At 54.7% G+C, this 15018-nt stretch overlaps 1 protein-coding gene across 18 annotated transcripts in view; it reads right to left on the bottom strand.

The window, feature by feature from the left end:
• CDH22 (cadherin 22) overlaps positions 1-15018 on the bottom strand; it is a 107732-nt gene that overhangs the window by 55316 nt on the left and 37398 nt on the right. For 14 of the 18 annotated variants that reach the window (XM_041122578.1, XM_041122580.1, XM_041122585.1 and 11 more), the window contains 3 exons: positions 8952-9124; positions 7301-8266; positions 1938-2232 (listed from right to left, as the gene is read on the bottom strand). In XM_041122578.1, the coding sequence (XP_040978512.1) occupies positions 1938-2232; positions 7301-7525 (520 nt within the window). In that variant the 5' untranslated portion in view covers positions 7526-8266; positions 8952-9124. Of the gene's footprint in view, positions 1-1937; positions 2233-7300; positions 8267-8951; positions 9125-15018 lie in introns of those variants that run through there. The other 4 variants (XM_041122594.1, XM_041122586.1, XM_041122590.1 and 1 more) reach the window with 4 other exon arrangements.

The raw sequence follows: 15018 nt of genomic DNA, 5'->3' as shown, positions 1-15018 counted from the left end.
AGCACTTCTCTTTAAACTTCTGAGTATTTTAATTTGCAGGAATCGCCTCCTTTCATGTTGTGAAACAGTGTTTCTTTCTCCCTCTGATCTCCAATTTCGGCATAGAAACTGTCTCCTTTGATATGTCTTGTTCACATCAGTCTGATCAGGCAGCTCCATAATTGTTAGTGATTTTCAAAGAACTGGGATCCTTGTCTAATACTCAGAGTCGAGAATTCCTTCCTTTTTAAATGTTGTTCAAGCAAAATAGATTAATTTAATTTCTTTCTTCCCTTTGGGAACAGGATGCCTCCTGCTTTGCTGCCCACGTGTTGTCTTTCATTTCTCCAGGAGCACATGGCTGTAGTTCAAGGGGTCACTCTCTGACTCGGGAAAGGATTTGTGCAGGTAAATGGAAGAGGAAGGAGAGCTTGGATGCCTCAGGAGAGCTTGTTCTCCATCCGTCAACAGAAATCCAGGCAGCAGCAGCTCCTCTGGTGTGGGCAGTTCCTGCACATCTGTACCTGCTGGAGGCCATGCACCAGTCTCACAATATGCTGCACATTAACCGTGGAGAGCCACAGCTCTGTCCTGAGGCAGCACAGACCCGAGCACCATCCCCTGTACTCCGCTTCCAGGACGCCTCTTCAGCCAGCCAGCCTCTTCAGCCTGCACAAGCCCAGCAGCACCCGGTGTTTCGCCTGACCTGCTGAGCCCCTCCTGCGGCTCACCCTGGTCCCCCAGCCCTGGACCCCCCCTCCGGCCCCGGTGCTCTCCCTCCGGGAGCTCACTGCCTTCCTGGCACTGTCACTCTCCCCCTTGCTGACTCATCCCTTGCTGACAATGTTGGGGACCTGCCTTATCTTTGATGTCAGTCTTTTGCAGGCTGTCTTCTACCTTGATGCAGCCGTTGGAGAACAGTGATTTATAGTCCCCTGCTCGGAGCACATGCCGGCAGGCGCAGTCTGCTACGCGCTCTGGCTAGTCAATGGGGGATAACAGATAGCCCAATGCAGACGGGGAACGGTGTGACATTCTGGGCAGTGCAGCAAGCCAGCCACTCTCCCTGGACTCGAGCTGTGCTCAGCAGCATGGCAACCCACCATCGGGCCAGCACAGAGAGCAAGGGCAGCAATACCGCAGCTCACGCATCACGTCCCTGTTCCCCTCCTGACGCTCAGGTGAGCACAAAGCTCACTGCCCTGCTCCGCCATGCCTGGGGGGATGGACTCATGCAGCCTCCTGGCACACGTCCCAGCCTGGCCATCAGCACTTCAGCAAAGCTGATCACCTATAGACTTAAAAGATGCCTGGTGGCAAGGGGATGGGCAGGCTAACGGTAACTCGGGGAAGCCATACTCCTGTCACAGGGGACGTGAATTCCCCAATCTCAGCCAACAACACCTAGCCCCTCGCAGGAAGACCAGAAGCCGGGTGAGAGGGGCTCGGCAGTGCTGCGTGGGGATGCACAGGGGGATGGCTGGGCAGCTGCAGGGCTCTGGAGAGCAGCAAAGAATCACAGAGGATGGCCTGAGGAGGGGCTGGGGCACAGGCAGCCAGAGAGGAACACCACTCAGGCTAATCTGAACCACACGCAGCCGTGAGCTCCCCGGCATGCAAGGGCTCAGTCCATCCCCCCCAGCATTTGGGAGCGAGGGGGCTGTGCAAAACCAGGGTAAATGCACAGCGGGCAGCTGGCACCGCCACGACCTGTCTCCAGGGCACAGCTTAGGGCTGAGACTGAGCGCTCAGCCACAGGCTGGCAATCAGCTCAGAGGATTTATTCACTTGTTTTCCTTAAGCCACCTTATTTATTTTTCCCTTTTGGCTCCCTAGCTCTGATCTCAGCTGGAATCCCTGGGATTTGCAGGCAGTTTTGCAGGGTACAGCAGGCTCAATGTTTGACAGGAGAGAGGCACAGGTTTCCCAGCCCACCTCCTCCCACCCAGGAGACCTACCGATGGGGGACAGCTCAGCCACACTGCCGATGTAGGGCCCCTCCAGGAAGCGTGGCTCACTGTCGTTGATGTCCTGCACCTTGATGATGAACTCTGACTCAGGCTCCAGCAGCTGGTCCGTCTGCCGGTCACGGGCCTGAGCCCGCAGCGTGTAGAAGGTTTTCTGCTCCCGGTCCAGGCGCTCGGTGGCATGGATGTCACCTGTGATCTCATCGATGAGGAAGATAGTCCCTGCGCCCTCCCCGGAGATAGTGTACTTGATGGAGCCGTCCCCCTCATCCGAGTCCGAGTGGATCTGCCAGGGAAAGAGGGAGAGGGTGGGAGCAGGCTGGGGCCATGCTTGTGCCCTCACGGCTGAGACTGCATGGCTGTGGAGCCCCTGCACAAGGCGCCCAGGGACACTGCATGATGCCCATCTGTTCCCTCTGCTACTGCTGGACCGGAGAGCAGCACAGAGCACTACCGAACAATGCCTGTGCATGGAGGAAGGCCCAATAAACTGGAACTTCAGTCCTGACTATGCCACCATACGCTCGGCAGATCACAAATCCTGCCCAGCACCCGCCCACACCACAAACCAAGGGACAAACCCCACCACTACGAGGTTAGGAGATGATGGAAAAGGGAAGGACAATTCAACAGCACTCCAAAAAAAGAGGCTTCCCTGTGGGCAAGGACCCAGGACCCTGGCAGTGTGGGATCACCTCTCCCAAGCTGCACAGCAGACTGGGGTGTAAAGGCAGCTCACCACCAGCATCTGTCCCCATCTACCCAGCCAGCTGCCCAAAGCCCATCCTCATCTGCCTGCTCTGCCCCAGCCACAGCCACCCTCCATTTTCTGGGCAGTCGGTGCTGGCGAGTCTCCCTGCCTGAGAGCTCATGCACTCGCTGCACATCTGTATTGGCTTTACGTGGCAAGGTAACAGGGGAGTCAACCCATCACAACATCACACCCAGAGCCCCCCACCTGAGCAAAGCCTGCAGGAGAATGTGGCAAATCAGGCCTATGTTCAGGATGAAAAACAGACCCTGTGGAAGACGCTTTTGTAGGCAATCTCCGCTTCATTTTCTAATTAAGACACTGTTTGAAATTAGGAAAAGAAAGGGTAAACAGCAGCTCCCCACAGACCAGGAGCTGACTGGAATCCAGGCCAGACGTCCAGAGATAATTTTATCGGTGGCATTAAACTGAGTTATGAGGTTTTTACAATCCAGCCACTTATGAGAAATCTATTAACAGTAACTGGACAGGCAGAATGCATCTTGACAGAGAGCAGCACAGGCATTAATTGGGACAATCCATAACGGGACAGGCCCCCGGAAAGGTTTCATCAGCTGCTTTCATTTGCTTCCTACAATTTCTGCTTAGAATCAGCAAAGTCATGTGTGTCCCCCCCCAAAAAGAAAAAAGCCGTCCATTAATCGGCTAATGAAATATGAAAATGTTTATGGGCCATTCAATCTTCCAAACTGCAGTTCTATAATCCACCTTTCAGACATACAGCTCTACCAGCAAGAATTTATACCAGAGCTGCCTCTTTTTTATGACGCCTTCATTATATTTGTCTTGTTAGATACAGTTTATATATTTATTTCATGAGTGAGGGGCCCACACGTTAGACAATTCAATGCATTTTACACAACATTCACATATTACTGCCCATGTTGAAACATCTCCCAAGGCTTGCCTGGGAAGGAGACCTTCACTCAGCTAGCAAACTGGGCTGTGAGCCCAGCAGTGCTCTGAGACCACTGCAGTGGCTTGGCCACAGACCTGCTAGGGCAGCACCTCTTCGAAAGTGCCTGCAGGGGTGGTCTGCCCTGGTCTGCAGGAGCATCCTGCCCTGGCGATCCTGCCCCAGCCCTCCCCGCTGGCTCCTGGAGACCTTGCTGCCCCCTCCACTTTATAATCCTCTCCCTAATGTTCACTACTACTCTGCTAGAGATCAAGCTTTTCAGAACGAAAAAGGTGCACCTGGTCTGTTCAGCACAGGTAACAGAAACCTGCATTTTTCTGCTGAACACCAGACTCATGATTAATAATTAGGCCAGAGATAAACCACCCAGCACCTCTTCCCAGAACCACACTGTGCTCTCAGCACATCCTCTTTACATATTTACTCATCGCTGACTGCTCGGAGCAGACACCAGCATCCCTGCAAACTGGAACGCTAGGAAGAAAAATGGAGCCTGGGCTCAAGGGGCTGTAGAGATTGATTTACAAGGGAAGATTAAAAGAGCTAAATCTGTGCTGCTTGGCTAAACAACAACTAATGGGGGAGGGCTGGATAACAGAGTACAGACATCTGAGGGGAGATGCCACAGGCCCAGACCACATCCCAGGGATGCTCTCTCCTGCCCGGCTGTGTCGTTACAGCAGGCAGGCTCAGGGAGCAGCACCACGCTCCCACGCAGGCTTGGGGACCCCCGTTGCCACCGGCCACAGCAGGCAAGCAAAGTTGGGCAGCCCTGGCACAGCGCAGACCCGTGCCAGCCCCGCGGCCCCACTGCACCTTCCCCCCAGCTCCCACCGGCCCGGGGGGGGCCGCCCACAGCACTGCACCCCAGGGGCAGAGGGAATCTCCCACCCGCACCTCAGGTCCTCCGGCCAAGGACAAGAGGGTCCACAGCAGCCAGGGCCATCCAGAAGGTGGACAAAAGGCTGAACTGTTCAGTGTGTTAAACAGGAAAATAGTTTCCTTGTCCTAAAAGGCTACAACCAGGAATTTTACGAAGCCATTAATTACTTACTAATAATTAAATCAAAATTAAATGTGAACAGAGGTGCACATTCCTTATTAAAAGTGATTAAACAGAAAGCACAGATACACAAATAAAAAATGACTCTGGGGCTGGAAAAGAAAGAAAATCAAATAAAAACTAGCCCGTAATAAAGGCGCACTCTGTTTGCTCCAACTCATAAAGCCCAAGTTCATCAATTTTCTTTAAATATTAGCAACTTAATTAAATCTGCTTTTTTCCCTTTAATCCTCTCCTCTATCTAAAATAGATCTGTCCACATGCAGAAGTTTGTAACTAGTGCTGACCCCATAATTCTATTTAAAAAACCCAAAGAAATCCACATCAAACTGACAGCAGCCTCAGGGGAAATTACAGTTCAGAAGAAGGATTAGCTAGAGAACCCAGATTTTATGGAAATGGTATCGGCCCTTCAAAAAGCACACGTAGGTGTGCAAGAGGCGATCACGGAGGGCAAGCCCCAGCTACACCACAGGGAGCCGTGGGTCCCCCGCATGGGAAGGCTCCCGGACCCACAGGCTGTGCCAGGAGGGCCAGCACACTGCCCTGGGCAGCTGGGGGCCACCCCAGCCCTGGCAGCTCCAGGTGGGCACCCCATCTTGTCCCAGCCCCAGGGAAAAACCTGGCCCCAGGTTCCTTTCAGCCCTCGGGAGCAATATTCACAGGGAATGGATTTCAGTGCAGGCTGGCTGTTTATTCTGAGCGGGCTGGGTGATGCGGTGAATGATGTGGAAAGGGGCTGTAAAATGGGTTAGTTGTAGGTTCCTGGGTTCGTTTTGGAGATGAGGCGGTTGCTAGGCTACCTCTGGAGTTTGACAGGGCCTGATGCTTCGAGTCACTTCCCAGGGGAGCTGTGAATTAGCTGTAACTGCATTGAGCATCGTGGCGGAGGAGTGCGGCTTTCGAGTGTTTGCTGAAATGGACACAAATCACCACTGAAATCCCAGCTGGCCCCTAGCCAAGAAGCCCATTTTCAAGCCTCCTCTACACTCATGACCAGACGGCTGAGGCCATCAGACAGCCCTGCTGCATGAGCTCTTGGGCATTTTCCTTTGAGAAGAGCCCATGCCCCAGGAGCAGCTCTAGCTGGCTTGCAGCATACTCCTCTGACTGGTCCCAACAGCTAGCACTGCCTTCATCAGTATACAAATAGCACATCCCCCCGACACGTGGGAGCCACAAGGCAGCTCCTCCACAGCTCCCAGAAAAAGACAAAGGCCAGCAACCCCAAGGCAAAATGCTCCTTCAGCCTCAGGGCACCAGGAGTGGAGGGAGCAGAGGTCCACGTCCAGCCTCCCCACACCCCGGGAGGTCACATACCAGCAAAACAGTGAGTTCCCAAGGACAGACCCAGTCCTGCCCAGCAAGGCACTGTTATCTGCCAGCAGCTCCAGGTTTGCCGGCGCTCCTCTCCACAGGGCATGCAAGCAACGGCAAGAGCCAGGACACACGAATAGCCACCCCCTCGCAGAGAGGGGAGACTGCTGGAGAGAGATCAGGGCTCTTCCAGCACAGGGAGACCAGCGTGCTCCAGTGACCACGATCACACCTTCTCACAGCAGAGCACGATGCACTGGTTACAACAAGCCTGAAGCCTCCCAGTACCTCTCCCTGCAAGTTCATCGGTGCCGCTGCCTCTGCAAAGCCCAGCAAGGATCTGGCCCTGCGAGCAGCATACTAACACGGTGCGGCTCCCAGCTGGCACCCAGGAGTGCCCACAGTACCAGCCTGATGGGCACAGCTCCTGGCAATCCCCAGGAAAGCTCTATCACCAGCGCTGGCCCTTAGGGTCCCTCCAAGCCCTGCATACCCACACCAAGCACCTTCCACACCACGCTATGCAGACCAGCCTGAGATACATAAATCCTGCAATAACCTCACCCTGGCCACAAACAAGAGCAGGATTTCTGTGCCACAGCTAGAGTAGGACATCTCCTCTGCCAGCTCCAGAGATAATCAGCTCGGGAACAGCTGCTGTAGCCTGCAGGTCCAACAGAGCACAGTCCTTCCAGGACCAGGAGGGAGCCACAGGGAGGGGCCACGAAACAAAACCCACCACGTTATCCCCACGCTGTAAGGGCTACAGGCCAGGGATGGACCATCGTCAGGAAGTCGGGGTTGGACCTACAGCAGCAACTGCTGGGTCAGGAAGGCCCTTGGTGCTACAGCAGCACTTTGGCTCCCAAGACGTGGCAGGGACCAGCACAAGCAGATGCCCGCCCTGCACATCTGCTCCAGCCCAGCAGGTCCTCCCCCACAGAGATGGGGCTGAGCCTCCCCCACAGCCTCTACAACACCCAGAGCTGCACCCCTTCTTGCACGCTCCCCAAACACCACGGGAACCCAGCACACGACTGGAAGAACATAGATGTGAATTTTGGCGTGCTCCTGCCCTAGAGTCTCTGGGAGCACATTAACCTCACAACCCCCCCAGGAGGGCCCGGGCTCCTGCCATCCCAGTCCATAGACTACTTCTCTAACCAGGACCCCATGATCAACCTTCATGCAGGCCCTCTTTCCCCCACCAGGCTCGACCGTGCTGCCAGCACACCCTGCTCTGCCGCTGGCTTGGCCAGCCCCATGGAGACACAGGGTTACCTTACCTTCCCCACATAGAGCGGCTCCGTGCCCGTGTACTCCTCCACCACAAAGAATTGATTCCAGACCCAGCCACGCTTCACTCGCCCGCCGGCCAGCAGCGCAGGGTCCCCTGGCTGCCCTAGGCCAGCACCCTCCACTGCAGTGTGCATGGCCCAGGCCCCCAGCTCCTGGATGGCGCAGAACAGCAGCAGCATGGTCCACGAGAAGCCCTGCAGACCCTTCGCCATGGCACTCTAGGAGACTGCATGAGCAGTAGCTTTTGGATAGGCAACTAGCATCCTTTAGGGAAGAGGAGGAGGAAAGTCCACACCAGCAGCGTGGGGCTCACCGGTCAATGCAGAGCATCCCCATCCCTGCTGAGTGCTGTGTCCTGCAGCTAGAGCACTCCTGTCCCAGCAGGCTGGAGTCACATCTGTAACAACAGGCGTCCTGGACTGCCCGCTGCTAGCACGGGAGCAGCCAGTGCTGGTGCCTCGCAGACTGTTCCTGGGTCTCCGGAGAAGAGTCTGGCAGCTGGCATTTGTCCCTGGGGACAGAGCTGCACGGCTCCGTGCTCAGCTGCCGCTGGTCTCACTGGGGAGCGGGGTCACACACAGCCTGCCGCCCACCCTGCCAGCAGGCATGGAGCTCCACAGTGGCGTGCAGGGCACGGGCACCCACAACCGTCATTCGCGGGAGGCGAAGGGAAGCTTTTCCACGTGCGGTTTCACAGAGGAGTTAACAGGACAAGCTGCTGTGGCCAACGTCTGCCTGTCCCGCGGTGGCCCTGGGCTACTGCGCAAAGGGTCTGGCAGCACAGGCGCCTGTGCCGCACGTGCGGTTCACAAGCCCGTCTGTAACTCCCATCTTCAGGGGGATGACATCCCAGCACCTGGCGAAGGGTCCTTTGCCCAGCTGATGCCGGTCACTTCCATCCTCTGCTGGCTCACGCAGGGAGGTGCAGGGCAGCTGGCAGCATCCCCGGGAGCCTGGAAAAGGCCAAGGTGTCAGTGCTGGTGTGAGAGCAGGGCTCCATGCCCCCCCGTGCTGCCCCTGCAGCCTCGGTCAGTATCTCCCACCCTGTCCTGCCCCAGGTTCCCCACAGCAGAGCCCAGTCCTGCAGGTCATGCTAGAGCAGGTACCCCAGAAGGGAGGGCAGCAAACTGCAGCACTCTCATCGCTATGGACATTCGCTCCAGCAGGGACTCTGAGATCAAGGAGCCCCGCTGTCGAAGGCATCTCCTCTCCACACTGCCCTGGTTGCCAAGGGGAGCGAGGTCTGCTGCTGGCGGGGGGTCATCGCTGCCAGTGCTGGTGGGAGATGTGTAGGCAGCACCCCTGGTGCTGCACAGCTGCTGCTGCCTGCAGAGGGCCAGACCACACCAGTCCTGCATGCACAAGCGAGAGTCATGCCAGGGGATGCCAGTGCCTGACAGTGGGATGTGCTGGCTGTCCAGCCACTGCTGCTGGTCTTCCTGGCAGAAGTTTTCCTGGCATCTAACTTCTGCAGCCATGGGCTAGGAGAAAAGCATCTGTTCAAGGACTCGCCACCTGGCTGACTTTAAAGCTAACAGTTTACGAAAGGGCTCTGGAGTAAGCTTCAAGCCACCCACAAGGCACTAAGGATAAAGACATGAGACCTGTGGCCAAGGGTAGACTGCATTCAGTGAGCACCTGGGGAGAAGAGGCCTGATCAGGAGATGGGGATGGGTATGCAGCATCCATCTCTCCCTGCACCAACATGCTGAGCTTCCACCAGAGCTCTGCGACACCAGCCACAGCCAGAACTACTCATGAAACATGCACATCTTCACCGGTTTGCAGAAATAATCTCGTCATCTGTTACTCTAAATAGGAGGGAGAAAGAGGATGAATGGAAAGGAGGACGATCCTGGACTAGATATCCATCTACTCCCTATAGAAGGGGAGCTGGACTGTACTCTGCACAGCCCCCAGCATGATTCTAAACAGCCCCAGCAGTTCAGAGCAGGGGCAGCTCGCAAGTATTTCCCTAGCTCTTCCTTGCACTTGCCATTCCCCTAGTGTGACTGCACCAACAGGGCAGTTTCCCAAAGTATCCAGTGAGCTGCACTGTCATTTCTGCATTTGCCTGTCTGGACAAACACTAACTGAGAAACATGGGGCATTAGTGCCAGGCATCATTCCACACTGCCTATTATTCACAAGTAGTGCGGCATGCAACATGCACAAATCTATTCACACACAAGGGCTTGCACTCATGTTCCATCCCATGCACAGCTAACTGCACTCATACGCACTGGCACCCTCTTTTGTCCATATTTGTCCCTCATTTGGGTGTACACTTATGTTTTCCCCTCCATGTACATGTGCTATATTCCACGCACACATGCATGTCAGCTGTCACGTGTGCCAAGTCCTGTGCACTTCATGCTTCAAGGAACACAGGGTCTCCAGTGTATTTTTATGTTAGCAATCACAGTACAGAAACACTAACATTCCTCCCCACCCCTCTTCTCTGCCAGACCGTTTGTCATTAAGACATCACCGCACCAACCACATAAGGTTGTTGGCAATGGCATGACTCCCTCTTGCAGTCAGGCCCCCACACACAGAAGCCATTCCTGCCACTGCTCCTGAAGGGCCAGCTACTCTTGCCAATCTGGTGAGAACCCCTATCATCAAACATCAAAATATTTAACATCAGGGACTGCACCTAGGGGAGCGAGATGACCTGTAGATGGGTGACAGACTGAGTCATTCCTTCCCACTGTTAGGAATCTCACAGGGTAAAGTAACTGCAGCCTTCATTGATCAAACACAGATATAAAAGGACCTTGCTCTGGAGCAGCAGAGCTGAGGCTGCCCCACCTGCAGCAGACTTCAGAGCAAGACACTCACGATGACAATAACAGGACACGTACAAACCTGTTTTATCACACTTACATAGATATATAGAAGATATGTGTAACAAGATATAGCGCACCACTGCCACAAACAGCATCTCTCCAATTTCCCACATCTGGGAAATTTGCGGCTATTTTGGAGTAAGTTCCCCAGACAGTGACAGATGTCAATAAACTGAACAGCACAAGCTGTGCCAGAGCAAGAGCTTCAGGCCAGCACCCAGGGCAAACAGTAAGTGTGGGAAGAACATCCTATCCAGCATCTCTGCCCTTGCCACTGTGCAGCACTTTTGCAGGCAACGCCCCCACGTGTGTCCAAAGTCTGAGTACAAATGGGCTGTACCTGGTGAATGCAACTGCCAGAAAGAGAACTTAACAAATAGTCCATTTGCATGTGTTCTCAAGGACTACCACATAAGCAGAGCCTTGGGGAGAGGCAGTCACCAGCTGCTGACATCTCCCACTCTGCCCACCCCGGCACCCTCTCCTTGCCATCCAGGCTACTCCACGCTGGTTTATAAAGCCCTGCCAGCAACCTGACAAGGCAGCAATGCCACTGCCAAAGAGCAGTTCTGCAACCACTGAAGACCTCCTGAACACGTAGGGAGGCTGAAAGCCAGCCCAATGGTGGAAGTCCAGGCACTACAGGTAACATCAGCATCCAAGGGCCCTGACCAAGCTGGCAGGATGGCAGCACATCGCCCTGGCTGTCCCCAGCATGCAGTGCTCAGGGCACACAGCTGGCAGACAGCATCAACACTGGCTCCGTGAGGGCAGTAGGAGCCATCCGCATTCCCCTCATCGCACCATTTCACATGAGTGGCAGCTGCAAGCTGCCGATTTCCTCCATGACCTGACTACCCAAGGCACATACTGGAGCCAGCCCTGCGTGCAGGCAGGGATGGCACTGCTACTTCATTCAGAAACAGGCACTGTGCCGCCTCTTTCAGCCTTGTTAGAGTTACAGCATATAAACGGAAGCAGCTAAACCCTAAACAGCATCAATAAACCAGTAAAAGCAACAATTTAAATGCACACACTAAAGCAAGGTAGAGAAGAGGAAGCAAGGGCAAAAGATGCCGCAGTGGGCGAGCACAGCTCCAGCAGAGCTGCTCCCCGGCTGGCAGGCAAGCTGGCCCACAGTTCCCAAGGCAACTTGCTCAGTCCTGTTGCATCTGAGCACTCCACAGAGCAGCTACTGCCACGGAAAGGAGAGTCCCGCTGAGCACGCATGGGCTGGGCTGCCGTTGCTGTGGGAACCACAACCTTGTGTTTAGAGTCTCAGACATTATGCTGCTTTTTACATTTAACAGATTTCTCATCTTACTGCTACATCCGGACTGATGTGGTTTGCTGGTTGCTGTCTCACATGTCCAAAGTTCAGCTACGCTCAGCTGAGCTGTTTGCATGCTCTGGCTCTGTGGGCAGCAATGGAGGTGGTGTAACACAGTTTGCCTCCAGGCACCTCTAAGACACTCGGGTCCCAGACTGCAAAGCCCATCCATACAACCTATTGCGAGCTCCAGCCTTTAGTACCCAGAGCCACCTAGAAACACCGACCCAGAGACACATCTGTGGCAAGGTTCATTGCCACAAACTGGATTCTTCTCCACCCATAAATTCTCAGCCTGCTTCTCTTCTGTCACAGATTCAGGCCACAGCTAGGGTCAGCGTCACGTCTCATCTCGGTGCGCACAGTTTCTGGCTGTCACATCACAGAACTCTTCCAGAGGCAGCAGACCCAAGAGCCCCACCCAAGCCCTGCTTGTGCCCTTGCAGCAGCCTGCACACGCTGCAGCAGGGTTCAAAGTACCCCAGGGCTGCAAAGTACCACAGAATGTCCCGTGCACAGGAAACAAGACTAGCACAACGTTTATTTCCCTGTGTTATTGAAGACCTTTCAGCAACAGCTGGAAGCGCCACTTCTCTCTGCCACACGTGAGCAGCGGAGCCATAAATAACTAGTGGGAGCTGCTGCCGTTGCAGCCAGAACCAGCCTGCAGCACAGCATCCCAAGCAGGCAGCAGCATGCTGCTGCAGGTGCACAGCACGCATGCACCCACATGGCAGAGTGCCCAGGCACTTGCTGTGCCAGGCAGGCTTTCATGCATGCAATGAAGCCCCAGACTCTCACACGACCCCAGGCCCAGGGTGACGCCCTCTCTCCTGTGGCTGTCATCCCCACTTCCCAATTATCAGTACAACTCGCTCCCCCCCCCCCCCCCGCCAAGAGCTTGTGCAGTTTGTCGGTGTGTATTTGGCACAGCCATACTGTACATCATGTTGACAGTAGAAATTACATCCTGAGCTTATGTTTTACACTGTGCTCTGTCAGAACTCACCGCAGCCCAATGATCAGGACAAATTGAATAGCATCCCGTCCGTGTCAATATTTATTTCATTTTACAAATGCAGGCTGATGCAGGGGAAAGCAGGCAGGGGGAGGGGGAAGACGCAGGCAACAGCACACAGAGATAGCACTGCCCAATACATTACAGTCCTATACCTCCAGACTGTACTATTGCCCAACACTGCTGCAGTCCCAGAGCCAGGGCAGTGGTACCCCAGGAGCCCAGGGAGTGGTGATCCCAACCAGAGGCCAGATGAGTGCCCTGGGAGCTCATGCAGTGCTCCCTGTGCCTGCAGCTCTATTGGGAGGACTGCCACGCCAGTACTGTTCCTCTGAGACAAGCCCTTATAATCAGCAGAAAATGCAGAGCTCTCCATCAGCTACAAAGGATGCAACAGAGCAGGAGAGCTCTCCTTTGTCAACCCCAGCTTGCCGCCCGAGCTAGTGCAGGTCTGGATGCACTGCCTTGGCTTCTTAGCACCTCCCAGCAGAGTTGCATGAACTACCTGCATGAGCATCAGGACTGCTCCGTCTGTTCGGAATGGCCACAAGGATGCTACAAAAGCTGCTGAGGAGTAAGGCAAGAGTAAGGCACTGCTTGTGCCACCCTTGGGAAGGCAGACCCACAGAAGGCATACCAAGCATAAGACAGGAGCTCCCTAAAGCTTGGGCCTTCTCCTGCTTTTCCATGGCATACCCACACCCCAAAGGACACAAGGAAATGGAAACTGCAGGAGGAAGGTCGCTGGTCAGAGACAATGGCTCAGTCCTGACCCCCATGGTCCTGGGCATGGCCCTCATTGCTCAGTTAGCTATCTGCAGAATGAGTTCAAACTGGGAGTATCAGTTACCCCGCTCCAGCCCCATTATCCAACAAAGACAAGGAAGGAGCAGACAGCAGCACAATAGGGATGGTCTCCAGGGAGGGGCTAGCAGTTGCTTCCAGCACTTGCATGCAGAAGCCCAACCTCACAGCTGAAAACTGGGAGCTTGTGGACTCGTGCTGCTGGACAGTTGCTCTTCACACTGCGCTCTCCCCTGGCTTCCCAAGGGCAGACCATGCAATGACAAAGGGGGCTGGGGAAGAGCTGTGGTGTGCCTGCATCCCAAGGTCTGCCTCGTTGGTCTGGAGCTGGTATCTCTCACCGCAGTCATGAGGAAGGCACGTTGGTCCAGTACTGTTCTGACAGCTTTGGCACTGAGCGTAGCTACTACACAGGGAGGGTGGAGAGAAGAGCATGGGGAGATGCAAAAGGCAGGTTGGAGATATATGACACAACCTTGTCAGCAGTTTGCAGTGCTGCTTCCAACAGGCAGGACGACAGCATCTTTGGAGATGACCCAGGACAGCAGTCAGACGAACAAAAGCTCCTGCTAGGCTCCCCAGCAAGCAGCCAGACATGCCTTGCTGTTGGAGCAGCAAGAGCAGCACAGCTTCACACCAGCTCCTTCCCCAAACACGCAAGTCTACCTGGAGACCCTCTCCGAACAGCGGGGCAGACCTCTAGCACCAGCCAGGCCCCTCCATTCTCTGCCTAGCACCTCCTGACCCCAATGTGCCTACACCCGAGAGCTCAGAGGGTAAACACTGGGTCCAGCACCATCCACACGTGCCAGCTGCATCAGCCGTAAGGGAACAGCTGAGGCCACGTGCAAGCAAAACAGCAGCTCTGGGGACCACGCTAGCGCCAGCTCAGAGTCTGCATCCACAGGGAGCCCACCTGCCTTGCACCCAAGAGCGTGGGCGGCATGACAGCCCAGCCTCAGACAGACCTTGCTGCGAAACGGGGCAGCAAAAAGCCTGCAATTACTTCAACAGCAATTCTTCTCTAATACTGCCTACAATGCAGCACACGGTGTGTAACCACGTCTCCTCCTGTTAAACAGAATTCAAATCCACTTAATGCTCCCCTTCCTGGGAAAAGGAACAGGCTGGCTAGAGCATGCTTCCAGTATCTGTTGTATGGAGGTAATACAAGCATGGCAAGGCTGCTGCAAACCTTGAAGATGGTTCATAATCTCCAGGCCTAGGGCTAAGACATGAACTCAGGCTCTCTGGAGCTCACTTTCTCTACTGGATATTGTAAGACAAGACAAGGCAAAGATACTTTTTTTCCTTTATGAACTTCTCCTTGAAATCTAGAGATGAGGGAGGAGGCAATCTTGCCAGACATAAGATACTATCAACTCCAGACTAGGCCACACGGCAAATATATCACATGCAGGCATCCAACTTCCCACAGGCTGCCTCTGACAACACGCCTCGGTACCACACCAACACTGGACCACTGCACCATGGCCAAACACCCACCTATATCCCCATAACTTCCCACAACTCCTTCCTAGCATCCAAGAGGCATTTTACAATTACCCCTTTTGGCTGGGCAATGGAATAGTCAGGGCATCCAGCCCCGAGGCGTACAGGGAGTGCTCTGCAGATTTAAAACACTAGGGACCAACACCACAACCTGGCTGCTGCTCCAATTCCCTCTGCACCACTGCAGTA

Source organism: Aquila chrysaetos, chromosome 3, assembly GCF_900496995.4.
Source record: "Aquila chrysaetos chrysaetos chromosome 3, bAquChr1.4, whole genome shotgun sequence".
Lineage (NCBI taxonomy): Eukaryota > Metazoa > Chordata > Aves > Accipitriformes > Accipitridae > Aquila > Aquila chrysaetos.
Note: the sequence above shows the minus strand (reverse complement) of the source record. Positions and strands in the feature narration are given on the sequence as shown.